Raw genomic sequence first — 27,927 nt, forward strand, 5'->3', positions numbered from 1 at the left:
ACAGGGACATCAGAGGGATACAATGCCAAAGACTCCGCTCTCCAAAAACATCCATTTTCTCCCCGAGAACAAGCTTCTGTAGTCTGGGGGTCAGCTGTAATTTCGCCTACACAGGAAAACCCAGCACCGTACATGGCCGAGGCAGGCAAAAGTGGAAAATAAAAAAACCGAAGAAAGATGGTCTAGCGCGAAGAGTGGCAGAGAGGCTCGGCTTCGGAGGCCTAGGCCCATCTGGTTGCCAAGGTTACCAAGCCCAGGCCTGGCGCACCCTCCATTCCGGTCCGTGCGATCCCCTTTCCCCGCCGCAGCGCCGCGGACGGGCTCTTCCAGTTCCCAGTTCGGAAGAGAGCGGCGGAGTCACATTGAAGAGGAGCCGCGGGGGCTTGTGGGAGAAGGGGGTTGGCTCCAGCCTTCGCCTCGCCTCCCCTCCCTCCGCCCTCCCCCCGCCTCGGCTTCCCCTCTCCCCTCCCCCCCTCCGCGCGTCCTCCGGCCAAGATGTCTGACATGGAGGATGATTTCATGTGCGATGATGAGGAGGACTACGACCTGGTAGGCGGGAAGGGAGGGGGAGAGGGAGGCCGGGCCCCCCGGGAAGAGGCAGAGCTGGTGGGGCGGGAGGAAGGGCTCACCTCCCTTCCTCCTTGGCGCCCCATGCCCCCTGGGGGGGAGGGTTGTCTGAAGTGACAGGACGAGGCTCCCTGTGGCGAGGGGTGGGAAATGGGGCAAGGTTTGGGAGGGGGAAGGGTTTGAGGGTGACACCCACCCCCTTCTCTACCTCTCCCCCCCTCCCCCGTGCATACATACTCTTTATGCCAAGGGTGTCGAACTCATTTGTTATGAGGGCCAGATCTGACATAAATGAGACCTTGTTGGGACGGGCCATGTGTGTACCTATTTAAGATTAGGTAGCAGAGATATAAACTTTATAAAGGCCACAGACAAACACAAACATTAGCACCGGTTGGTCTTAAAGGCAAAGGAAGCTCTGGCTCTTTTCTTTCTTCCTCAGGGGACTGGGGGGGGAGCCTCAGCCAATAGAAGGAAAAGAGACTTGGCTCAGGAGCTCAGCTGTCTATGTGTGCTGTCTACCTGGAAAAACAAGCTCTGCCTCCCCCCCCCCCCTTCCTCCCCAAAGGAGGTTCGTCAGCCACTGGAGAAAATAGAGGCTTTGCTCTGTAGCTCCTGTATGTTTGAGCAAGCCTGGCAAGGCAAGCTGTGATGCAGAAAGAAGCAAGAGAGAGGGAGAAGAAAGGAGATGACAGCCAGTTCCTGGGGGTCCTGTTGGAGCTCTCCAGAGGCCTGATTCGACCCCTGGGCTGCATGTTTGACATCCCTGCTTTATGCCCACTGAAGTAGGCCCTCACCTTTGCCCAAGAAGTGCAGGGCCTTGCTGAAAAAGTAAGACTTTGGGCTCAAGGAGCTTGGAAGATTCTGACTACAGTTACTATTTTTCAAACCTTTTTTGTGGGGTGGGGGGGTGGAATCAGCCTCTCGGCTTCTTTAAAAAAAATGTCATGGTGTTTGGCCTTCTTTGGCTGGGTGTGAGAGCAAGGCAGAAAATAGGGGAGTCGTTTGACACGAAACCTGAAGGATTCCCAGTGGGATAAAACATACATTACACAGTTTAGAAAACTAATATTTGAATCTGATAAGGTTCTTTTTACCTTCTGTATACTTTATGTTATGTGTCTTGCGTATTGTATGCTTCTTGTCTACCCAGAAGAAAAGGGGAGGGGCTGTAGTTCAGTGGTAGAGCATCTGCTTGGCATGCAGGAGGTCCCAGGTTCAATCCCTGCTATCTCCAATAAGGATCAGGTTGTTAAGAACCTCAGCTGGAGACCCTGGAGAGTCACTGCCTGAGTAGACAATACGAACTGTGATGGACCCAGGGTCTGATTCAGTATAAGGCAACTTCATGTGCTCATAATGTTTGTGTTTAGATAATAAGTCGGTACTTTTGTATGTGTGGAAGAAATTTTCCCTCAGTGAGAGGGAGCAGACCTCATTTCAAACAGACAGCTGTGGTCTTTAAAACCAGAGGGGGAGTAGAATGTATATCAGCTGAAAACTAGTTGTTGTTTTTTTAATTGGTACAGGATATACTGTCTAACGAGTTACCGTAGCATTTCTGCCAATGTGGTAATGTGTTTAGAGAAACTAGAACTGGGGATACCCCCAAGTTCAAGGCCTTGCTTGCAGTGAAACTTGGTAGTTAACCTCAAGCCAGTCATTCTCCGCCTACTCTACCTCATACTGTGGTTGGGAGGATAATATGGAAGGGAAGAGTACTGTGTTTGCTGCCTGAGCTTCTTGTAAGAAGTGTGGGATGAAAATGCAATAAATAAATGTAAGATCTGCTGATGAATGCATAGATCATAAATTTTGCTTCTTTTTAAAAAAAAAACCCCAAATAGTTTATATCTGTGTAGTTTGTCTTTCTAGATGCTGGTAGAAATTGTGTGTAGGCAGGAACCTGAAACATGCTTGGGAGTAAGCCCACTGAATTAGGTGGGGCTTACTTCCATGTCAACATGCCTAGGATCATATTGTACCAAGAAATACATTCAAATTTTGCTGGTCACACTTTTGGCTCTTGCAGCAAAAGTTAGAGACATTTTTTATTAACGCAGGAGTGCCTATGCTTCAATATATCTGTTAGCCTTCAAGGTGCCACAAGACTTCTTTTTGTCTAATTCTTTCTCTCCCCTTACACCTTATGTGTACAAAGGCGGACACTGTTTCATTTCTGTACCTTCCTAATGTTTGTTGATCGTTTCATTGCAAGCTGATACTGTCCCTCTCAAAACAAACTTTAATAGGCTTTTAAGGCCTGCTACAGAGAAACCATAAGCACAGGCTAATGTTAAAGCACTTGTTTATTGATCTGAGAGCAGCTTATATTGGAACACTGGAAAAAAGATACTGTAAGTCAAGTATAATATCCTGATCCAAGCTCTGCCAAAGGGTATGGGACTGAGTGTGTTTGAGGGAGGGCCCATAGCTCAGTAGTAGTACAATGTTTACCATTCGCAGGATTCCAGGTTCAGCCTCTGGCAACTCCCATGAATAAAATGCTTCAGTTGAAGTGCTAGAAAATATCTTAGCACAAGACTGCAGAGGCCTGCTGCCAGTTAAAAGTGGATGGTATTGGGTTAGATAGACTGGCAGTCTTACTTGATATAAGGCAGTTTATTTTGTATTATTGTATATATTTTTTCTCTCTGTGTGGTGGGCAGGATATAAGCCAAATGAAATAAATAAATAAAAATTAATTAATAAATAAGAGCCCCATATTTTTAGCTGTCAGTATTTTTTTCCAAGTAGTACATTTACATAATTCTAATGTTTAAAAAATATTGTTGTGTCTGTTTTTAAACTGTTTTATGTATACTACATTGATTGTAGGGTCAGACCTGAACTACTCTATTTTAATAGCCTGTGTTCAGAATCTAGAAACTATGAGAAAGTCATCCTGTTACTGTAAAATACATCATCACACATCTGGAGCCCAGTGTAAATAACTACAACTTCATGACTGGCTACAGTAAAACCTTTTGACTTACACACTCTTACTACTTATCAGGTGCCTGTTGGTTCTAAAAACTTAACGCTTGCTTGGCTCTGTCTGAAATACTTCCGTAGCTTTATTGATTTATTGTGAAAGTTCACAAAAATATCACCAAAAAAGTTAAAGGTGATCTGCCCAGAGGCTGCATTTGAGAAAACAAAACTTGCATCTGCAATAAAAGAAACTGAACTATGGCTGTCTTCCAATTTGGATATATTTGGACTGGGCAGAATGAACAATTCGTACTGGATGTGATAGAACTGTGATCTGACTTGCTGTAAAGCAACTTTATATGCTCATGTAATTTTATTTCAAGTACCATTGCTTGGTGGAGGGAGTGGATTGTACTTAAGGGCCTATCAAAATCCAAAAAGTTTCATGCCCCCTGTATAGCTGACACAGCAATCCTAAATAGAGTTATGCCATTCTAAGTCCATTGAAGTCAATACATTTAGAAGTGTTTAATGGTTTGGGATTGCACCGCATCGTGGCCAGCTAACTACATGCCAGCCCAAGGGTGGGAGAAATGTTTTAATTGCCTTCCCAATGTATAGATTGAAAAGAGAGGCTGTTTTGAGATTGATGTCCTGGGCCAGTGATACTCTGTGGTTGAAATCGGGACCCACTTGCGGCTCTTTGATGTGCTACCTGTAGCTCTTCTGAAGAGCATGTGGTTGGCGGGTGGTTCCCACCTTGAAGCAGCCACAACAACAACAACAAAATTTTATTTGTATCCCGCCCTCCCCGCCGGAGCAGGCTCAGGGCGGCTAACAGCATAGTTCAAGTCTTAGTTATACAGAAATAAATAAAATTACATTTAAACATTATGAACATTTTAATTAAAATTCTGATTAAGTTTTAAAATTAAATTAAATTAGTAAAAGTGCTAATGCTATATTTGCTTTTTATGATGGCGGTTTTCCTTAGCAGTTTCCTTTTTCATCAGCGAAAGCCAGTCGGAAGACGAAGGTCTTACAGGCCCTGCGGAACTGTTCAAGGTCCCGCAGGACCCGCATTTCCTCTGGAAGTTGGTTCCATAGGCTCGGGGCTATAGAGGAGAAGGCCCAGTTACGGGTACTTTGCAGCTTCACCTCTCCCTGGGGAATGGGTAAGCTGTGAGCCTTCCTGAGTCAAGGGCCCGTGCTAGGGATGGTGGCAACAATCCTGCACCCACACAGCTACTTGAAGGAGAGCAAGCTGGCTGCAGAGAAGAGAGAGTGAAACCACCACCATGGTGGTCACCCAGGAAAAGAGAAATCTGGCCTCAGTATAGATTGTTGTTGGTTTTACTTTTCCCACAACCAATATAGGTTGTTGGTGGTCTCCTTTTCCCACAACCAGTTTGCTTTCTTCCAGGGGCCTCACCTTATGGGGAGACAGTAAAAACACAGAGGAGAAACAGCAAAGAGGGCACACGCTGCTTACAACGAGAGGCTTCACAGTGCTGCTGGCTGACTTCAGAGTAGGCTCCTGTTGTGGGAAGCCGGAGTGCCCTTTGCTTCTCTCCCGGTCACTTTTTATCCCTGGCATGAAGCAGTGTAGGCTTGGCCACCTTGTTCTCAGCTGAGCTGTGGGCATTGTGTCAGGAAGCACACAAAAAGACAGCAAGGGAAGTAAAGGGCATGAACATATGAAGCTGCCTTATACTGAATCAGACCCTTGGTCCATCAAAGTCAGTATTGTCTACTCAGACTGGCAGCGGCTCTCCAGGGTCTCAAGCGAGGTTTTTCACGCCTGCTTGCCTGGACCGTTTTTAGTTGGAGATGCCGGGGATTGAACCTGGGACCTTCTGCTTACCAAGCAGATGCTCTATCACTGAGCCACCTTCCCTCACATGCAGGCGTGCAGGTTCAGCCATAGTGGGAAAAGGTATGTTTGGTGAGGTGGTCACAGGGCATATAGTGCTCATGTGGCTCTTTTGGTTTACAGTAATTGCTAATGTGGCCCTGGCCTGGGCTGCAATCACACATACTAAATAATTCACTTTCATTGCACTTCCCAACTGGATTTTGCCAGTTCACACAGTTCAGTATGTTTGATTGCAGCCCTGGATAGCCCAGGCTAGCCCAATCTCATCAGATCTCAGAAGCTAAGTAGAGTTTGCCCTGCTTAGTATTCAGATGTGAGACCTCCAAGGAATACCAGGGTTATGATATGGAGGCTGGCAATAGCAAACCACCTCTGAATGTCTCTTGCCTTGAAAACACCTACAAGGTCGCTTTTAGTCAGCTGTGGCTTGATGGCTCTTTCCACTCCCCACAGCAAGCAAAGTGAGCATCACTGTCTTAGATGGTTCTGGCTGAGCAGCACCTTGCTGTTTAAATAAAGTACAGTATAGCCATTCATGTAAACAAAGAAAATATTAGATGTGTATCTTTACCACTCCCTGTGGCGCAGAGTGATAAAGCTGCAGTACTGCAGTCCTAAACTCTGCTCACAACCTGAGTTTGATCCCGGTGGAAGCTGGGTTCAGGTAGCTGGCTCAAGGTTGACTCAGCCTTCCATCCTTCTGAGGTTGGTAAAATGACTACCCAGCTTGCTGGGGGGAAAGTGTAGATGACTGGGGAAGGCAATGCCAAACCACCCTGTAAAAAAAAAGTCTGCTGTTGAAAATGTCGTTGAAAACGTCACCCCGGAGTCGGAAATGACCAGTGCTTGTACAGGGGACTACCTTTACCTTTTTTATGTCTGCTGCACAGTTTGCTTCCTAACAGGAGATGTTCATAGCCAAAATAAGTTTACTTTAACAGCAGTGGTTATATACGATTTAAGTATGTTTCTCCTCCCCCCCCCATTAGATTTTAAAAAGCTGAAAAATATAAACAAATATTTAACAAGCCCAATCCACCACCCAGTTTCATATATTTTAAAGTATTATCAGGTATTCACCATGATGGTTAAATGGAATCTTCATATGCAAAGGCAGTGAAACTCTGGAAAACAGTTGGTTTTTTCCCCACACCCTGCTTTGAAGTTTTCAAAGGCATCTGCTTGGCTCATATTGGAAATGGAATGCTGAACTGTCGTCTGATTTTAAAATAAAAGCAGTTCTAACATTCTTACAAAACTAGTAGGCAGGATCCAACCTCCTGGTCTGCTTTATCATTCTCACAGTTCTATTATATAATTGTGTTACCCTGGTTGTTCAAGTCATATTGGTCAAACAAAATAGAGGGCTTTAGAAAGGTGGGCACTCACTGTTTTGCTCAAAAGTCTGTCTCCACCTAACTTGCTGCAAAGATGATGGTGGTATCTTTCAGAGAGATAGCAATATAAGTCAAGTGGAAGTAGCAGCAGGAAGAATTTTCCTCCCTCCAACACAGGGGGCATATCATAACCAGCTGTTGGATGTAAGTGCTGTTTTCTCTATAAGCTGGATTTTGCTCTGATGCTCTAACAAATGAATGACCATAAGCCAATTTGAGCAAATGTATTCTCATTATGTTTCAGTGGGAAGGGACTGTGGTTCAGTAATAGAGCATCTGCTGTGCATGCAGAAGGTCCCAGCTTCAATTCCGGGCATCTCTTGTTAAAAGGACAAAGTAAAAGATTATGTGAAAGACCCCTGCCTGAGACCATGAAAAGCCATGACCAACCTGAGTAGACACCACTGATTTTAATGGACCAGTGATCTGATTCAGTATGAGGCAGTGTGATTGTGTATGTGGAAGTCTATAGAGGCAAGACTAGTAATGTCAAACTAATGTAAGACTAGTAATGTAATGAAAGTTTTAAAGCCGTGAAATACGTGCAATACTTGCTGCCCTATCAAACCTGAACTAACTTTTACTGCTTCAAAAACAGAAAATGCAACATTTATCATTTATTTAGCATATAAAATTGCACAGATCCAGGTGGGCAACTGTGTTGGTCTGAAGCAGTAGAACAAAGTTTGAATTCAGCGGCACCTTTAAGACCAACAAAGTTTTATTCAAGGTGTAAGCTTTCATGTGCAAGCACATTTCTTCAGCTAGTGAAATGGAATTTCCTCAGGCATTACATATAGGAAGGGGGGCGTTGTTTGCCAGGAAGAACCAATTAGAGCCAACATAACATTTCAGTATTTGAATGCTTAAAAGAATTTAAAAATGATTAGTGCCTTAGTGTGTCCTGTCTGCAAAACTGCTTGCAGAAAATACCCAGTGTTTAAGAGAAAACTGCGAGCTGCTGCACATGATGCTACGTTAGCCCAAATACCTTAATTTTTGCTATCTGAAAAGTGCAGGGGGGAAAGAGTTAAACAGAAAATGCAAGCTTTGCGTTAAATAAATAAAATACATTATTTGGCCAGATGGAAGGATTGCAGTAGTGGTCAATATCTGCACAGCTAGATGTAGTTACAGCTAGATGCTATCTTTCTTCTGTCTGTGGCTAGAGCTCAGTTCCCAATGAAACTTTCTGAGTTTTCCACTGAGACTTTGGTGCTGTTTTTGTTCCAAACCCTTCTGATCTTTTTTCCCTTCCAGCAAGGTAAGGGCAATAAGCTACTTGATACCCACTCTTGTGGGTGTGTATGCCATGGTGGTTTGAGGGAGAGGTGAACAGGTCAATCACAAGAGACTTGTCAGGTCAAAAGGACCACAGAAACAGTGAAAACCCTGCATGTTCCCCTGCTGAAGATCAGAGATCCTTTTGAGTGCAGAAATGCATCTTATATTTAAGAGCTGTACACATCTGCAACATCCCCACTTTGTCTTTAAAAGCATTTCACTTATTCTAAATGAGAAAATATTTCATAGGAGTTTTCCATCAGAAAAATGGGAGGGGGAGGCCTCAGAAAAAGAAAAAAACCAGCAAAGTCCTGGTTTTCCCCCAATTTTTTTCCAGTTTTGTTTTGGGCCTTCACATCTCTAGACGAGACTTGAATAAGTTTAGCAATATGTTTAAGTCGAGTAAGAGCCCCGTGGCGCAGAGTGGTAAAGCTGCAGTACTGCAGTCCAAGCTCTCTGCTCACAACCTGAATTAGATCCCAGCGGAAGCTGGGTTCAGGTAGCTAGCTTGAGGTTGACTCAGCCATCCTTCTGAGGTCAGTAAAATGAGTACCCAGCTTGCTGGGAGGAAAGTGTAGATGACTGGGGAATACAGTGGGCAAACCACCCCATAAAAAGTCTGCCGTGAAAACGTGATGCAACGTCACCCCAGAGTCGGAAACGACTGCTGCCTGCACAGGGGATTACCTTTATTTTTTTATGTTTAAGTTGACTGATTCTGCTTACCTGAACCAGAGTAAATTTAATTCTGTCCTTCAGTGGGGGTTTGAGAAGTTTTTCTTCACACTGTTTTTACTAAGAGCAGTTGGAATTTGAAATAATAGTTGAAATATCAGGCACGTGTGTGTCCTTTCTGCAAGAGGAAGAATTTGCATAGGAACAGCTCTGCTTCCCTCAGATCAGTGAGCGCGCTTTGAGCTAAGCTACATTATAGTGGCTTTTCAAAGAAAGCTGTACAAAGCTTGAGCTTGTCTTGCATATATAAATATCAAAAAGCAATAATCAGGAAAGCCCCCAAACAAACTGACCTGTGATGAATTAAGTGAAAGATTAGAGGGTTCCCATAAAAAGGTGAGTTGCGGGGAAACAAAAAAGTAAACTTTTATATATAAAACCATGATTAAGAATGGTGGCTCAGTTTTGTGTAATATCTTCCTCAGGTAAGAGATGGTGTTGCTTAGGTGAGCACTGGGCTAGTTTTATTTTATTTAACCCTTATGCTTGGGTTCTTCCGCAGAGTAGCTTCATTTCCCATCTCTCGCTTCCTTTACAAACTGCTCTCAAAACTCACTGCTTCTGCAGTACTTCTGACATCGTTTCAGTCTTTGATCCCAATCCTAGCGAAGGAAGAAGTATGTGTACCTGCTCACATTCATCCCTCTCTTGATTTGTTGTCTGCACATGCATGCTTAAGACAGAATTTTGATTATAAGCTCTTTGGAACATGGATTTGTTTCTTATTTTGTGTTCCTTTGCAGTGCATCAGGGGTGAAGAAGGCTCTATATTAATAACCAGCAAAATGCCTATCTAACATTAAGGGTCCATTTGGAAACACCACTGGGATTGGCGGGGTGGTGGCGATCAAGCCTGCTCCCTGCTCTTTTAGACATTGAGAATCATGCCTTATCACATCTGCAGCCATTCCCCTTGATCTGTGTTGCTACAGCCTGTGCCTCTTGGTCACAATAGCACAGGGGTGGCCAAGCTTGCTTAACATAAGAGCCACATAGAATAAACATCACATTTGAGAGCTGCAAAACATGAATATCAGATGTTTGAGAGCTGTAAAGAAGGCAAATAGATGGGGGAGGAGGGAGGAATAGAGAGGTGGAAAGAAAGCAACTTTAAATGCATTCTCCAAGCTACTGGCTGGCTTGGCTTGGAGAAGTGATTTAAAGAGACAAATGCCTTCTCCAAGCCAGCTGACGGGGCAGTAGCGGCTTCAAGAGCCACATAATATGTGTTAAAGAGCCATATGTGGCTCCTGTGCCACAGTTTGGCCACCCCTGCAATAGAGCGTGACAGAATATGGGTTACTAGTTATAGATTTGGCTAAGCAACATTAACTCAAGTCCTTTGTACACTGAAGAATAGAGGGACACTGCTGCTAGTGGTGCTGAGAACCCCATTTGGACCCACTTCTAAGGGTTATGTGCCTAATGCAAATTAGTAGGGCTTTTCTTATTGCTTGTGTTTCAGTGCTTGTAACTAAAACATAATTGTGGCCCCCGCACAAGGGGAGGGGCGAGGAGAGCACCAAGGGTGAGGGGTTCCCCTTATTTCCTTACCCATAACCCTGTTTTCAGCCAAGTTTTGAAATAACACACACACATCCAGTTTTTGAATGAAATCGTCCTCTGCTTTATTGGTTACAGCTGTAATAAACTTTGGCGTAGCAGAGGGTACTGAATCCTGTTCATTGACTGACCTGCCTCCTAGCTAATGATCCCCTGCCCAAAGGCTGGGGTCACAGGAAACTTTGGGAAGACAGGTTGCTGACTCTCACCCTGGAATAGTTTCCCCTTCTGCCTGAGCACGAGGGTGATCTCCAGCAGTGCCCCCAGGCTGGGTGTTCCACTTGAACCTCAGCCAAGTTCCCTTAAGGGGATCCGCATACGCAGGAAAATGGGCATGCAGGTGGTTTCCCTGAGAACGGATCAGGCCTGCAAGCTGATACCACCGCAAGAGCAGGGCCTCCTCTCGCCGGCTCCTGCCAATGCTTCTACAGCTGTAGCTGAGCACTTAGGCCATCCTTAATCCATCCCCCCCAGTGAGACAAGTGAACCCTGGCAGGACAGAACAGGGCTTCTAGTTGGAGCAAAATGTCCATGGCAAATCCTGTGCTCCCTCCCAAGCCTCCACCGTCCTGCCAAGCCTCTTGTTCAACTTCCTTCTCACCACTTCAACCTGATCAGGATAACGAACTCCTCACCCGGAGTGGCACTGCAGCCAATCAGAGCAGGAAATGGTTATAGCTGGGAGTCCACAGGTCTACCATGGCCCGGTGTGCCACGTCAATGCCAGAGTGGGCCATCAAATTGTTCTCATTGAGTTATATCAACAGTGCCCTTGGATGCTTGCAGTTTGGCAAACGGGACCTCATTGTAGGTAGACGGGCGTCCCATTTCACACGTCACTCACCAAGCCAAGTAACTCCCACCTTATCCTGCAGGCCAAGGTCCCGGCCGCAGCCTGATGAGACCATGAAGATGTTTGCCCAGTGCACAGTGCTGGGTCCACAGGTCCAGACTGACCAGTGCCATTCCCCTGAAACTGAATGAGCCAATGTTAAGCAACTGATACCACCAGCTGCAGAATTAGAGGGTTTTTTTTAGGTTGTTATATCGTTTTATTATATGAATCTGATTTTAACTTTGAATTACTGAGTGTTGTTGCCCACTCAGAGCCCATTTGGGAAAGGGCGGGCTATAAATCAAATATAATAAATAAAATAAATACATAAGCATCAGCAGGGCTTTTTTTTTTTGAGCAGGAACGCAGTTCTGGCTGGCTTGGCTTCAGGAAGTGTAACCTAATATGCAAATGAATTCCTGCTGGGCCTTTTCTACAAAAAAGCCCTGAACATCGGGTACTAGGTGTGGGCGAATATATACGTCCAGGAGGTCTCAGAATGCCATCTTGTGATGCTTGCAGGCCACGTGCCCAGTTCAACAACTGTAGTTACTGCCCCGATATGGAAATAACAGAGGCCAGAGCCTCCTGGGGGAATGGCCACGCTGATCTGCAGGACCCCAGCACACTGGTTACCTTATGAGGAAAGAGCTGTTCCTGTGGATGAATAGGGTGTCTGGCTTGTGCAGGCATATTGCCATAAAAGCATCCCCCCCCCGCAAAACCCCCCACAAAAAACCCAGGGCCATGCACAAGTGAATCCCCCGTGCCTGCTGATTAGTCTTAGACCTCCTAATACTCCTGCTCTGTTCACCGAAAGGTCACCAACCAACACAGGACAGTTGGCTGAGTCAATTTGAGCCAAGCCTTTTTTCCTTCTATTGGCTGAGACTCCGCCCCTTCCTCATTGCCTGAGGAGGGAGGGAAAGAGCCAGAGATTCCTTTGCTCAGTTCCCTTGATCACATGGGAGAAATACAAAATCTTTAATTGGGTTTGTTTGTGTCCTTTATAAAGTCTATATCTCCATTATGACACACTTGGCCCGGCCTGACACAGCCTCATTTTTGTCAGATTCAGCCCTCGTAACAAATGAGTTTGACACCCCTGGGTTAGGACCTCAAATGTCAGGTGGGGAGGGCTTATGAGCATTGGACACTCTGCAGTGGAGCCGCTTCCACCCCTCTATTACCTTGTGAGTCTTAAAGAATTGCATGGGTTAGAGAACCCGTTGGCCTTTGATAGGTCATGGCTGATGAACAGATCAGTAGAATTGTGTTCTGTTGAGCCTCCACCTCCCCAATAAATTGAGTAGCACTGAAGATAAAATTAATTGAAATATATGTGCTTTAGACAGTAGTCTAAGAAAAGCTTTGGGGCTGTTCTCTGGAAGAAGCAAGGCTGCTACTCTCAGAGAGAGAGAGAGAGACTCTTGTTCATGCAAACAAGATTTGTACAATGAGATGGTAACAAAAATAATGTATTTCAGTAACCAAGCAAAGCTATAAACATGGCACCACTAAGCTTGTTTATGTTTTTAGCACGCATAAGTAACTTCCAGTGCACAGTCACTGATCTGAAGAAACTGAAGTCTCTCTCTCACTCACTCATCTATCATTTAATCTTTTTTTCATGCTGCAAGCAAAATGACTTTCAGCTAGACTAATGAGTGGTGGTCTCGTATATCAACAGCAAAGATCATGTAGCACTTAAACAACAACAACAAGCTTAGGTTTGCTGTGTATTAATAGGCTCTGGCCCAAACTTGCATCTCAGCGCTACACAGAGAGGCTTAGTCTGTTTGAGAGTGGAGGGTGGGGGAGGGCAGAATGATTTAAAATGTGAAAATAAATTTTGGTCTGTTTTAGGATAACGTATAAACTTGGTGGGTTCTCCTCAGCCTCCGTTTTATCTAGTTGTTATCAACAAACTGTTTTGTGTGTTCGATCCTTCAATCTGAAATGTATTTCTCCACCCACCATAAAAATACAGGAATATTCTGAAGACAGTAACTCTGAACCGAATGTAGATTTGGAGAATCAGTACTACAACTCTAAAGCGCTAAAGGAGGATGACCCCAAAGCAGCGCTGAGCAGCTTTCAGAAGGTTCTGAACTTTCACTTTCCTTAATGCACGTTTTCCATTGAAAGTTTTCTGATTTTATTGTGCGTGTGCTACCAGAGCGCTGGCCCATTGGCCTGAATTACTGCCACCCCATTTCAGTTTCAGAGCTTGGCAGCGTCACTTCAGCACCACATCAGCATTTTTGCAAACTGCTGTTAAGAGCCAAACCAGATTTTCTAATTATTGTTAGAAGTGGATTTCTGAACTGCGGCTAAAGCGAACTATAGTTTGCATAAACTTCAGTGAATATTAAGTGTCATTAGCTCCAAAACTGAAGGGAAAAGGAGATGTCATGGAAGACGTGGGAGAGAAGGAGGACCATGCAGGAGAGCATAGCGAAGCACATCTCCATCCCCCCACCCTGGTGGATTAAGAGATTAGGACTTGTTAGGTTTGATCCTTCTCTTTGTGAAATGTTTCAGAGGTATTACTGTATTTAGTTGGCTCGGATAGGTTGTATGACATTTCTCGAACAACCTTGTCAAATATTAATAATGCTATTACATTTGCTGTTCATATGAATTTTAACTTTTTAAAAGCACACAGCTCAATGTTAGGCAAAACAGAGCATTAGCAGAAAGGGGGAAATGGTACATTTGGTTTCTTTCCTGAATGTTGTTTGGATTTTTAAATATTGAAAAATAGTCTTGTTTCATAATATAGTCTAGACCTTTCTTTGTTTCAGAATTTGTGAATCAGTGGGCAGAAACAATTGAAAACTTAGATTTGACAGGATCTTAGTGTTTTTAATAATAATAATAATAATAAAATTTTATTTATACCCCGCCCTCCCCGCGAACTTTTTGTGGCAAGTTTTCGAAGCGTCTGCTTATTTTATGTGTTTATGCAAGATCCATAATAAATTTTATGGATGGAAAGAGTTTTTCATGGAGAGGCTTTGACCATCAACAAAATAGATCCTCCATGGTAACTGTTGGAATGAGAACATCAGAAAACCATTTTCAGGCTCCCTTGGTATGTTATTTAACGTGCTGCAGCATAGCCTTTTGGACACATCAAGATGTAGAAAAGCAATTTTCTTGCATTCTCTGATTCTAGGTTTTGGAGCTTGAGGGTGAAAAGGGAGAATGGGGATTTAAAGCACTGAAACAGATGATAAAAATAAATTTCAAACTGGTAAGATACTTGACTCTCTTTATCCTTGCTACGTTTTTTATTTGCTAGTGTTTAAACCAAGCATACCTTGGTTCTCTAATGCTGTCTAGTAGTCAGTCCTTTGCAGAGTTACCTCCATTCTGAGCTCACTGGAATCAGTAAATAAAGACTGGAGTAACTACATACAACAGCACTGTCAATTGTCATTGTTACAAGGCTGCGGTGCAATTACAGCCCTAAAAAAGCGAAGTCACAAGCATCAATGCATATGAGAGGTTGCCAAAAAACCGCTACTGTTCTTAGAAAATGGCTTATGTATAAAAGAAGATGATGCTTTCTGTAGCTTTGAGCTGTATTGTCACCAGAACTGATATGTCCAGCCCATAGTGGTATGAAAAAGTGCAGCTTTATAGCTGAAAGTGCAATTTTGCATGTTGTTCCCAAGCCACCTTGGAGGCTGCTGATTAAAATAACTAGCAGTGAAAAGACACCCAATTAATGCTAAATGTTTGAAGATAACTGTTAGGAAAAATGTTTGTGTCAGTCAGCACAGTCATGATTTTAAGTGCTGTCTGGAAAATACCGCATGCCTTATACATGCTGATGCAACGCCTGTACATAAAGCATGTTTTCAACTTCTGTAAGTACCAAACACAGAGACTGAGGTAAATTGTTACTACCATTCTCTACAGCAAAAGAGAACATTTGTATACTATAAAGTCATATCCTTCTATAAACTTATTCTCAAAAGAAAACTACCTTAGATTTAACATGAACAATATAAAGTTATTAATGCAGGATTTTGTAGGTCACATAACCTCAGCGAAGCTTTCACCTTTTAGAGGGACTGTTTTTGAATGTCACAGATTCACAGAATGTCACAGTTAGACTCAACTCCCACTCTGAAATGCTTCATTATTATAAATTATAAACGCTTGTTATTTTTCCTGCTGACAGACTAACTTTCCTGAAATGATGAACAGATATAAACAACTATTGACCTACATACGGAGTGCAGTTACAAGGAATTATTCTGAAAAGTCCATCAATTCTATTCTCGATTATATCTCCACTTCCAAGCAGGTTAGATTATCCTTCTTTTAAAGTGTTTCTCTCCACCACCAACCCACAAAAAAAAATTTTTTAATGGGGTGGCCAAAATGGCTTACATTCAGAGATGTCTTTTATTATAATTGTAATGTTAATATCTGGCATTCAGGGAATAACCTTCCATTGATCAAGCTGCTTTTTAGAAAGCAGTCAACTTTACACAATTCTTGTCCTCATCAAAACAAACCAGAAGAGTGTTGCTGGATTTATGATCTAGAACTGCAAATGCAGAGGAGAAAACCTTTGAATCTTCATGAAGTAAGCCTTAATATGTGGCTGGAATTCACATGTGGAGTTGACATCCACACATCACTAGATAATGCACTGCTATTGGACTTCCTGGATTGTATTGTCCATACAGTTACAACTGATAGCTGAGAAGGTTTGGATTTCTCAGAATGCCAGGTAGACTGTTCTGAGGTTGACAATGTTGCATCTCTTCTGAGCTGAGCCCCAGGATGAGGGATAAAATCTGAGAATTTAAAATAATTATTTCAACCATAATTACACTCAGCAAAACATTTACGCTCCAGTGTAACTTTCACGACAGTAGTCTTTAGAAAACAACAACAACAAACCTTTTTAGAATGGGTTCTGAGATTTTGAATTTTGAATTCAAATGTACTCTGGTCTCGTCCTGTCTACCACACCGCGATTATTTGCTTTGAAGTTAGTGGCTTTCGTAGCACTGTTTAGAGATCCTAATCATTTGCAGAGTTGTGAAATCCCTGCAGTGCCAGAATCCAATTTTGTGATGTTACATTTTCTTAGTAGTTTGTATAGTTCATCCCACAAGGATTAAACTAATTATCCAATTAATCCAGCATCCTGTTTCCCCACAGTGGCCAGCCAGGAGGCCCTAAAGCCCCTCCCTGTTGTTGCTGCCCCCCCCCCACCGTCATTCCGTTTTGCTGTCATTATAGCCACTGATGGAACTATCCTCCATACATTTGTCTTCATGAGACATCTAAGCTAGCAGCCATTACTCTGTACTCAGGGAGTGACCTTCATGAATTAACTATGAATTGTGTTAAGAAATGTGTCCCTTTCATATGACCTGAATTTATTGCCCATCGACTTGAACAGGTGCCCCTGAATTACTGTATTTTGGGAGAATACAGTTATGTTATGCATAATTTTGTGTTCCCTTCCCATAGTCATGACTTTTCTGAGCTGAAAAGCCCCAAATGCTTAGGTTTTCCATATTGGTTGCTGTTCTATATACTCCCCCCCCCCTCCCCAGTTTTATAATATCATTTTTGAGATTCGGCAACCAGAATTCTGTACAGTTATCCTAAATGTGGCTGCACTAAAGATCAATGCAGTGGCATTATGATGCCAGCTGTTTTATTTTCAGTCCTGTTCCTGATGATCTATAGCACTTAATTTGACTCTGGCATTGCTGCCACACACTGAGCAGCCATTTACGTTTGAACAATTCAATGCAATCCCAAGGTCACTTTCCCATTTCAGTGTAGTCTCTGCTAGTCCATTTTGTGTTGGGTACAGCAAGTCCTTGGAGTGGGCTGTAGGAAGCTTTCTGTATAATTTCGTTAAGTTAGGCTAACAATATGAAATTTGTCAGCCCTGTAAATGTTGTTTCAACTTTGTTTCCATTGCAGGATTGTAGAAAATAACAGGATGGGGAAGGAATGTGTTGAGACAGTTTTAGTACTATTAACTTCGTTTGCAAGCATTTTCCTTTGGGTTTTGCCCCAGTGATTGATAATCTAGTAGAGTTTTTAGAACTGTAGTGTTGAAATGCTGACATGTTTTTAAACAGATTAAGTACAATTGACATCTGTGTTTACTAGATTTTTAAACTGGGATTGCTTCTAAAACACTGATTGTACAGGTTGTTCTTGAGCTTTCTGAGGGTCAGGAAGAACCACTTCCTCTTGTCCTCAGCCAACTCACTCAGGGCAGGTAGAAATAAATGACAGGCAAAGTACTAAGAGCCGTAGCCTTTTAAGACCACTCTTTCAACTGTTCCGGTTGCACTGTCGTGTGGGCAGCTTGAATAGCCACAAATGAGAGGAGCTGTAAGAAATTTCACTCCTGGTCCTGGTTTAGTGAGGAAAGCAAGCAGTACCATCTCCCTTGGTTTGTTGCTAGGCCTGGTGTATCATTTCAGATAAGGCAATTGTCCGGGATCCTTCTTGCACAGCAGAATAAAATTGTTGAGGGGCAGAAGGAGAGAAGATACAGCAGCTGCTCTGTCCTTAGAGGATGGCTGGCCCCTACACGTTTGAGAGGCAGTCCATAGGGAGAGTACAGTGTTATTCCCAAGAGGAATTATTTAGGGCACGCCTTGTTCTGGAACAGGATCCCTCATCTGTTCGGAAAAAAGGTTTTGAAATCTAATCAAATTGGTCTTAATTTATTATTTGCTAAAGTGTTTGAGTATGATGATAATAACGTACAACTTAATGTATATGTGATAATGTATAGATAGTCCTTGCTGATTTTCTTCATCTAAAGTATTAAGAAGTTCAAACTTTGCACTGTTGAGTATGTTCACGTTGACTATATTAACAAGCACAAATTTGCTGTTTACAATTATAGAATTCTGATTTTTTATGTCAGATGGATTTGCTTCAGGAATTTTATGAGACAACACTTGAAGCTCTGAAAGATGCTAAGAATGATAGGTTGTGGTTTAAGACAAACACAAAGGTAATATGGGCTATTTGGGGTCAGTAATTTTTGCTGAGCTTAAGTTTTGATATCCTAATATATTGAAAAACAACCCTGTTCTTTACAGCTTGGCAAACTGTATTTAGAACGAGAAGAGTATGGAAAGTTACAGAAAATCTTACGCCAGCTCCATCAGTCATGTCAGGTAATGTACCTTGCCTTTCCCTTACTAAACTACTCTTGTTCAGAAATTTCATCCATTGCTCTCGTACATGGGGTCCAGGCTTTTTCAGGATGCACAAGTAGTGGAACTGCTTGAGATATCTCTTAGCCATATTTCAGTGGAGGTGATTAGGGTCAGGGCTTTTTTTGTAGCAGGAACTCCTTTGCATACAAGGCCACGCACCCCTGATGTAGCCAATCCTCCAAGAGCTTACAGTAGGCCCTGCAATAACAGCCCTGTAAGTGAGGGGTGTCAAACATGCAGCCCAGGGGCCGAATCAGGCCCCCAGTGGGCTCCTATCAGGCCTCCAAGCAACTGGCTATCATCTGCTTCCTTTTTATCTCTTGCTTCTGTCTGCATAAGAGCTTGCTTTGCAAAGCTTGCTCAATCACACAGGAGCTACAGAGCAAAACCTGTATTTTCTCCATTGGCTGAGGCTCCTCTCAAGGAGAAAGGAGAGAAGGCAGAGCTACTGAGCCAAGCCTCTTTTCCTTCTATTGGCTGAGGCCCCCCAGTCCCCTGAGGAAGGAAGGAAGGAGCCAGAGGTTCCTTTGCCCAGTTTCCTGGATCCCATGGGAAAGATACAAAGAAAGCACCTTTAAGACCAATGAGTGCTAACTTTTTAAGCATGTTTTTAGTTTTTTTTTTTAAATTATTTAATTGTGTTTGTCTGTGTCCTTTATAAAGTTTATATCTCTGCTAAAAAGTAAAGGTAGTCCCCTGTGCAAGCACCAGTCGTTTCTGACTCTGAGATGACGTTGCTTTCACAACGTTTTCACGGCAGGCTTTTTACGGGGTGGTTTGCCATTGCCTTCCCCAGTCAAGCTGGGTACTCATTTTACTGACCTCAGAAGGATGGAAGGCTGAGTCAGCCTCGAGCCAGCTACCTGAAAACCCAGCTACCGCTGGGATCGAACTCAGGTTGTGAGCAGAGAGTTCAGACTGCAGTACTGCAGCTTTACCACTCTGCACCACAGGGCTCTTACATCTTAAATAGGTGCATACATGGCCTGACCTGACATGGCCCGGGCCAACAAGATTTCATTTATGTCAGATGTGGCCCTCATAACAAATGAGTTTGACAAAGTTCTTGAAGGAATGGCTACATCAGAGGGGTGTGGCCTAATATGTAAAGGAGTTTCTGCTACAAAAAAGCCCTGGTCAGGATACATGCCTTGGCACACTTATTCAACCCTACTCACTGGGCAGGTTATGCAGAACGAGTCAGTACAATCAACAAGATGGGACATTCCGTAAACTACAAAATAGGATTTGGGTTGTAGATCCAACCAGTTAATCTCTGTATTCATATTAATCAAATATAGTTTTGGTACCTAGCAAGATATACAGATATTTGCCTGAGGAACTATTCCCCCTGCAGCAAAGGTTTCACAAAGTATTCAGGAATGAAGTAGCTTGGCAGGTATAGTGGTATTGCAGCTTACAGGCCTTATCTCTGGTGCTATAGAATGTTCTGCAAAAATGCAATTTAGTACAAATAATTCTTCTGGAGACTTTGCTTCTGTGGTGTCTGATATGAATGCACATGAAGCTGCCTTAGAAAGACCATGAGCCTGTCCGGGTGAATATTAACTACTCTGACTGGCAGCGGGTCTCAAGGTTCTTATATAGAGGTTGTCTTTCACATCACCTACTACCTAATCCTTTTAACTGGAGAAGCCAGGAGCTGAACCTGAGGCCTTTTTCATGCCAAAGAGATGCTCTACTATTGAGCCATAGCCACTCAGAGTGGTCTGCAGTCGTTATGCTGTGCCAAGGCTGTTGCTGAGATGTAACCTGCTCTTTGGGTTGCTATTGAAGGCTGTCCAGACACTAAATCCAGTGCAAACTTGCAGAGGTGCCAAATTCATCTGAACTAGCTGCTTATGTCTTTCTGGAGCAAACAACGGTGGTGGTCACGCTGTGTAAAGTCATTCCCAGATACTTTATTAAGGTTTTTAGTATGGTCTGGGAGCAGGCTACTGTTACTATTAAATTTTAAGAATAAATATTAATTGGCCATAAATTCAGTGAATATTAGTATGGTTAAAAAAATTTTAAACTTCAGTACAAGGTAACTACTTGTGGTACAAATTATACTGTTTGGCAGAACAGTAGAAGACTAAATGCTGTGATTTTATTATGCATCTGTGCTGAACAACTGCATAAGCCATGCTTAATCTTTCTGGCCACTTAGTGCCCCCCCCCCCAAAAAAATCATGAAGTATCAAAATGCCTTGGGCCAGGCCTGACTAATGGCTTGAGTGAACACAAAATACTTTTGATTGCTCAAGTTTAACAAAGTTCCTTAATGGTGCATGGAGAAGAGTGTAATTTTTCCTACCTCATTGTGTATTTTTTTCCCCCTTTTCATAGACTGACGATGGAGAAGATGACCTTAAAAAAGGCACCCAGCTATTAGAAATATATGCATTGGAAATTCAAATGTATACAGCACAGAAAAATAACAAAAAACTTAAAGCACTATATGAACAGTCATTGCACATCAAGTCTGCTATCCCTCATCCACTAATCATGGGGGTCATCAGAGGCAAGTGCCGTTGAAGTGTCCAGATCTGGCCACTGCAAGTGTTGTTGTTGGTTTGGTTAGCTCATCCACATGTCCCATGCTGACAACTGTCACATTGGATTGCTTTAGTCATTTAATTATGGAAGCACATTCCTCATCCCTGTGGCATGTTGGAGTTTGTATGATTTGGATTAGAGAACATAAATGTGCGTGGCAAGGGGTTATTGGCTCTTTATGGGGGAGTACACTCCTTTTCTTAGCAGCCCTGTTAAACTGGATATTAATGACTGTTAAATACTTCTGGGTTGTGTGGGTTTTGTATTTGTTGTTAATGCATAAAGACAGCCGCATTTTACTTCTTGCCATTTTTAATAAGCATTTTCTGATTTTTGGGATTCCTTGGATATACCTCCTGATGTAAGCAATAGGAAATAACCTGTTTTCATATCCATTAAAAAGAAGATAGAATAGATGCTAACATATTTTGTTTTCTAACTGTGTCAGATCAAAACAATTGGAAAAAATATATTCCCTAGACATAATATTCGTATTATCCCACATCTTCTTGTCATTTGGCAGAATTCCATCTGAACAAATGTATTTATAGGGACTCTGTTCCAAATGTAGCAATAAAATATTTGCTTTGGGGAGGCCATGGTGATTTTTTAAAAAATCATACAATACAGTGAACAGTTTTAAAACCAGCGCAATCCTAAAAAGAATTAAACCCTTCTAAATTTGTTGTAGGTGATGGATTTAGGCAGGTTTATTCGCCGACGCAGGGATTCAGGGGTCAGCTTTACAGTGGCTTTCCTCTTTCCTTGAGGGTCGGGGACAAAGGGTGGCAATTGGGGGAGAGCTGTCCCAGAGACACTCACTTAATTGTGGGGTGCCACAGGGAGCAGTTCTCTCTCCGATGCTATTTAACATCTTTATGCGCCCCCTTGCCCAGATTACCCGGAGATATGGGCTGGGTTGTCATCAGTATGCTGATGACACCCAGCTCTATCTATTGATGGGTGACCGGACTGGCAATGCCCCGGAAAATCTGAACCGGGTGTTGCAAGCCGTGGCAGACTGGATTAAGCTGAGTGGGTTGAAACTGAATCCAGCGAAGACAGAGGTCCTTTGCCTAGGTCGCAGCGGTTTAGGGAATGGGGTCTCTCTCCCAGTTTTTGACGGGGCGCAACTGGTAGCATTGCGCAGAGTTAAGAGCTTGGGAGTTCTACTGGAGCCTTCCTTGATAATGGAGGCCCAGATAGCAGCTACTGCCAAGTCCACCTTTTTTCACCTTAGACGGGCGAGGCAGTTGGCCCCCTTCCTGGAGCGTGGCGACCTGGCAACAGTGATCCACGCAATGGTCACCTCAGGGTTAGACTACTGTAATGCCCTCTACATGGGGCTGCCTCTGTACCGAAACCGGAAACTGCAGCTAGTGCAAAATGCAGCAGCCAGGCTGCTGTTGGGACTGCCTCGGTGGGAACATGTGCAGTCTGGGCTGCGGGAGTTGCACTGGCTGCCAATTGTTTACCGGGTTCGTTACAAGGTGCTGGTCATTACCTTTAAAGCCCTATATGGTCGAGGACCTGCCTACCTTAGGGACCGCCTCTCTCCATATGTTCCCCAGAGAGCACTGCGATCAAGCTCAAAAAATTTTCTCGAAATCCCTGGGCCAAAAGAAACCAAATTAAAAACTACCAGAGAACAGGCGTTCTCTACAAAGGCCCCCCAATGGTGGAATCAACTGCCGGAAGAGGTGCGGGCCCTACGGGATCTTAACCAGTTCCGTAGGGCCTGCAAAACTGCCCTCTTCCAGCTAGCTTTTTAAGATGGAACTCCTGATAATATCAATAATACCGAGCCATCTTATACATAATTTGATTGTACCATAATGTCATACTGTTTTATTGGTTTTACTGTTTAAATTATTAATTATATTATATACTGTTTTATTGTATCATGGTTTTACCATGTCTTGTTAGCCGCCCTGAGCCTGCCTAGGCGGGGAGGGCGGGGTATAAATAAAAGTTTATTATTATTATTATTATTATTATTATTTCTGTTTAGTATTGCACTGTTAGAAGCACTTTTTGTCATGTTGTTGGCAAATAAAGATCACTTCCAGTGGCCTGGCCTATGTTCCAAAACAGCATAGCATGGTGAACGGGCCATTTTACTCTGTGTTGGCAAAGGCAAATCAATAACATTTACCTCTACTTGTTTTTCTTCCAGAATGTGGCGGTAAAATGCACCTAAGAGAAGGTGAATTTGAAAAGGCACACACTGATTTCTTTGAAGCATTCAAGAACTATGATGAATCAGGGAGTCCTAGAAGAACGACTTGCTTAAAATATTTGGTCTTAGCAAACATGCTAATGAAGTCTGGAATAAATCCATTTGACTCTCAGGAGGTAACATTTGTTGGTTCCTTTTTATATTAGTAGCATAAACATTTTAGTTGGTAACTAAATGCGCTTATTGTAGTTTCTGTCCTTTATAGGCAAAACCATACAAAAATGATCCAGAGATTCTAGCAATGACAAATTTAGTAAGGTAAGAGTCTCTTTTCCCTAAGAGGCAAAGCTTAGAAGTGTATTATATGTAAATTATAGCGCTTTGTTGTTAACAGACTCAGTTCTTAAAATGATTCTTAATGGTAGTCTAAACACTTTAAACGTTGTTTGAACATAGGATTTGTATTCCTTCTTGTGAATGATAACAGGAATCTGTCAACAAGGGATCTATAACTTTATATAGAAACATGTTTTTCAGTTAGCTAGATATTGTATTGTTGGTCTTACCCAGGGGTCATTTTGTAGAAAAATAGGTGGTGGGCTCATCCAAGGATTGTTATGCAGCTGCACATACTAGTCAATGGACAAGGAGGTGGAACTCTCAGAAGGAGGAGGTGGAACTCTCGGAAAAGTTCAGGAGCTGTGCTCCTGTGAGCTCCCATTGAATCTGAGGCCTGGTCTTACCAATGTATAACCCTGTGTAAATGGTTCTCCTAGTGTACCAACCATATGACTTGTCCAGATGTTATAAATGCATCCCTGCATACACAGGCATATGCACAGACACCCTTGTGCAGTCTGTCTCCAAGCAGACAAATAAGGTTGTGAATATTAAAATCCTTGCAAGTCATTAAATAATTCAGTATCCAAAGAACAGTGGATAGTTCTGTGTCTCAGTTGAGCTCTGACATTACATTTGTTTAGTAATAATCTCTCCATGCTGTTTGGCAGACCTTTTAAAAACAGAAGCAACTTTCAAAAACAGGTATCTAGTACATGGGTCTACTGTTTATGGGTAGGGGTAGTCAGATCCTACCAAGTGGCCACAAGCCCTTGATCACATGTGAAAGTACCTCTTTGGACCCCAACAGCTGGTTCCTTATTTTTTAAAAAACAATGTTTGAAATTACTTTTGACCCTAAGGTAATGAATGGGGAAAGAGGTATTTTCTTCTCTGAGTCCCAGAAACCAAATTGTGGTGTCTGCTTCATTTCCCGATTGACTAAAATTGTAATTTGGAGCTCTCTTTCTTGAAGTGCCTACCAGAATAACGACATCACTGAATTTGAGAAGATTCTGAAGACAAATCACAGTAACATCATGGACGATCCCTTCATAAGGGAGCACATTGAAGGTACAGCTTTGAAATTCTCATGACCTCAGCATCTCCCATCCACATAATCTCTTTTTTTAAAAATGTTTTCTTCAGTATTGGCAGAATTATGAAAATGTAACCCATGCCCTATGTTAGTGCTAAAAAAAAGAATGATGTCTAAAACAATTTTATTTAATTTTTTAAATGTGGGGTAACAGCTGGTGATGTAACCAGATTACTTGCTCTGGGGCTGGGTGGTGCAGTGGGGGGCGCCATGGGGAGGCCAGCCCCAAAAGTGTCGATTCTGCCATTTACAATTACCGTTGACGTGCAGTTGGAACTTACAGGGAGCTGCCCTAAATTAGTCCAGAGTCCTCCTTGCTCAATACCTTGTATCATTACTAGCAGTAGCTGGTATCCTTACAGCTCAATCCTAAAGACACTTTCCTGGGAGTATAGACCATAGTAGAATTCAGAGTAGACCTTTTTAGGATTGCTTTCTTTATCAGCATTTTTGTTTAAGGTGCTAGGCATCCTTGGAAAGCTCGTCCCTACAGTGGAGAATACCAAATTTGCATCTTATTTAATCTGCTACAAGAGCTGGTAGGGGAAACAACTAATTGCATTATACAAGCATTAATGCATATAAGGGAGTACAGTGCATTTAAAATTGGAACTAAGCATTTGGCTTATTATTTAATGGGTATTCATAGAATGACTTCTTGCTTTTCTTTTTTTCCAGAACTTTTGCGGAACATCCGAACACAAGTGCTTATAAAATTAATTAAGCCTTACACAAGAATACATATTCCTTTTATTTCTAAGGTACTTACAATGCTGCCTCCAGAGGATCTAATTTTACACCATTTCCCAAAAGCATGTATCTTCTTCTTTGCCACCTAAGCACCTAGGCAATCTGTGGATCTATTGCAGAGAGGTCTGTGTGTGTGTGTTGCAATAATGGAGGGCCAAAAGAAAAGAGGCAGTATGTGGTATTGGTTGCGTGATGCAGCTTTCTGGCCCTTATGGCTGCAAAGAGGTGTTTAAACTGTACTTGAAAATCCGCATGCTTGAAATGTACTTGAAATGTATATTTATTGATGCTAAGCATATACAATTTAATTGATGATGAGCTCTGAAACAATAAGATAAGCATCCTCAAAGGACTTTCTTTAGCTCAGGCTCTCTAATGCACCAAGGAAGTGTATGTTCACTAGAAATGGGATGTGTTCGAAAACCTGTAAGCAATGTATTCTGGAATCTCAGAAGCCCAGAAAGTGGCTGAAATAGGTTTTCAGTTGCTGCAGGCAAAGTTTCAGTGACTCATTTTGTTTCTTGCATCTCAAAACCAAGATGACATTTAAAATAAGAAATACAAAAATGTTCCGTTTGCATAATTTATTCTCATTGCAGAATTTTGCTTTGTTCTTACAGATTTTGGACTGGCTGTATGCAGAACTGCTTTATATATATGCTTTCTGTAATTAGTTTTAGCAGCCACAAGAAAGTCAAAATAGATGTAACCAGCTCTGCTGTATTTAAAACATTCTCAAACTTTTCCTTTATTGGAATGTGTGCATCATCCGCTGCGCTCTCTGTGAGCCAGCAACTCATAGGATTGTGCTGTAAATGCATTTCCAACTGCAAGCAGCGAGAGAGCGCTCTTTTTGAAGCATTTATATCAAAGCGGATCCCTTTAGAGATCTTATGGGATAAATCCTTCATTCTTTTCCTTCCCTTCACTTTTACAAGACTGGTATTAGCACTAGATATATATAAAAGAAAGCGAACACCTTAGCTACCAATGCTATATAGACATTTACTATCTGTTTTTTCTTCCTTAGGAGTTAAACATAGACGTAGCTGATGTGGAAAGCTTACTTGTGCAGTGTATACTGGATAAGTGAGTATTTACCTTCTTTTGCAGAACCCTGGATATTTTAAAGGATTTATTTATAGCACAGGGGAAGTATGAAATATATGTATGAAAATGCTGTTATATTCAAATATATTTTTTCGATGCTGAGCAAGTCACAGTTATGATTTAGGTGACTATGAGCTCTGAAACAGTAAGATTAGCATCCTCCAAGAACTTTCTTTGGCTCAGGCTTTCTAATGCACAAAGAAAGGTCACCAGTCAGTATTTAATAACTGGAAAGCACAGAAACAGAAGATTTTCCCTCCAGTCCACTTGAAGAAGGAAAGCTTTATAGTTTCCGCAAATTTTACTCCCAGCATCATATTTGCTAAACACCAGTGAATTCTTTAGCTCTGATTCACAGGGCATAGCTGCAGAATTGCTCTACTAGTATCTGACAAGTCAGTAAAAACTTGAAGCTGTACTAGAGCTGGATCACCCATGCAGTGGAGTGAGGAAATTAACCACAGGTGATATCATTAAATGACACTCAGTTTTTAATTATTCACTGTGTATGTGGGAGGCGGCACCTTTGGACTTTCCTGCCCTGGGAGCCAAACTTTGTTGGGCTGCAGTTACTTCCTGTTTGACAACCGTATCAAATTTCAGTTGTTTTATGACACTCTCTTACCAGAGGTTTTTTTTAATTTTATTTTAGCACTATTCATGGCCGAATCGATCAAGTTAATCAACTCCTTGAACTGGATCATCAGAAGAGGGGTGGAGCACGGTATACCGCTTTAGATAAATGGACCAACCAACTAAATTCTCTCAACCAGGCTGTAGTCAGCAAACTGGCTTAAAACCGAGAACAGGCTATTACAAAACGTACTTAAGGCAACAACAGCGCAGTGATGTAAAACCTTTAAAAAAACAGAACTGGGAATGGCAAAACTACTGTCGGTTGGTGTGCCCAGAAATTATTTGGAGTTAATGGCAGAAGTGCTTTTTTGATCAGCTGGTTTGTGTTTTGCTGCTGCATTTATCCCAAGAAAAAAAAAACAGCTTTAATCTCCAGAAGAAAACCAAAATGCCGCGGGATTTATGCTGTGTTTGACATCTGGCCCTCACCATACAACACCCTAATAACTTGTCAAAGGGCAACTAATGACCGGAGAAAAGGTTTTCGTTTGTCATGGTTTTTAAATACACTGACACGTTCCTGTTGGTTCAATTTAAACATTTATTTTACCTGCAGAAAAGTTAATCTCTCTCTCACACACACACAAAAAAATTTAACCTGCAATAACTTGAAATGCATACCCCCCCTTTTGAACACTTCCCCTTTTTCTCATGTATAAATTCAAATGTTTGCTGCATTTTGCAAAAATGTTAATTCTCCAAAACTGTGTCCGTATATTTCTGTACCTGCAGTGTAGTAAAGGTTTAGAAGAAACCCCGTAATTATGGTGGCATACTGTCACTTAGGTTTCAAGCAGCAAAAATAAAACAGTGCAGTTCAGAAATTGTA

The 27,927-nt window shown here is 42.4% G+C and overlaps 1 protein-coding gene across 2 annotated transcripts; it reads left to right on the top strand.

Annotated features, from left to right (window-relative positions):
* Window positions 1–361: 361 nt before the first annotated feature.
* COPS2 (COP9 signalosome subunit 2) lies at window positions 362–27,927 on the top strand. Of its 2 annotated transcripts, none has more exons than XM_060259842.1 (13): window positions 362–549; window positions 13,182–13,295; window positions 14,373–14,450; window positions 15,387–15,512; window positions 18,105–18,215; window positions 18,304–18,381; window positions 20,776–20,950; window positions 23,162–23,340; window positions 23,430–23,482; window positions 24,480–24,577; window positions 25,281–25,363; window positions 26,383–26,441; window positions 27,115–27,927. In XM_060259842.1, the coding sequence occupies exons 1-13, from the start codon at window positions 496–498 to the stop codon at window positions 27,257–27,259; spliced, it is 1,353 nt and encodes a 450-aa protein (XP_060115825.1). In that variant the 5' UTR covers window positions 362–495; the 3' UTR covers window positions 27,260–27,927. The 2 variants fall into 2 exon arrangements, with proteins under 2 accessions (XP_060115825.1, XP_060115826.1); XM_060259843.1 differs by having other exon boundaries at window positions 18,126–18,215.

This window comes from Heteronotia binoei, chromosome 19, assembly GCF_032191835.1.
Source record: "Heteronotia binoei isolate CCM8104 ecotype False Entrance Well chromosome 19, APGP_CSIRO_Hbin_v1, whole genome shotgun sequence".
Classification (NCBI taxonomy): Eukaryota; Metazoa; Chordata; class Lepidosauria; order Squamata; family Gekkonidae; genus Heteronotia; species Heteronotia binoei.

What these genes read in the sequence shown, in the direction of transcription:
- COPS2 (XM_060259842.1), top strand. Translation starts at nt 496, where the DNA reads ATGTCTGACATGGAGGATGATTTCATGTGCGATGATGAGGAGGACTAC. An exon ending in ATATCTCCACTTCCAAGCAG is followed by an intron (nt 15,513 to 18,104) that starts GTTAGATTATCC and finishes TTACAATTATAG; the next exon opens with AATTCTGATTTTTTATGTCA. An exon ending in GCAATGACAAATTTAGTAAG is followed by an intron (nt 23,483 to 24,479) that starts GTAAGAGTCTCT and finishes TCTTTCTTGAAG; the next exon opens with TGCCTACCAGAATAACGACA.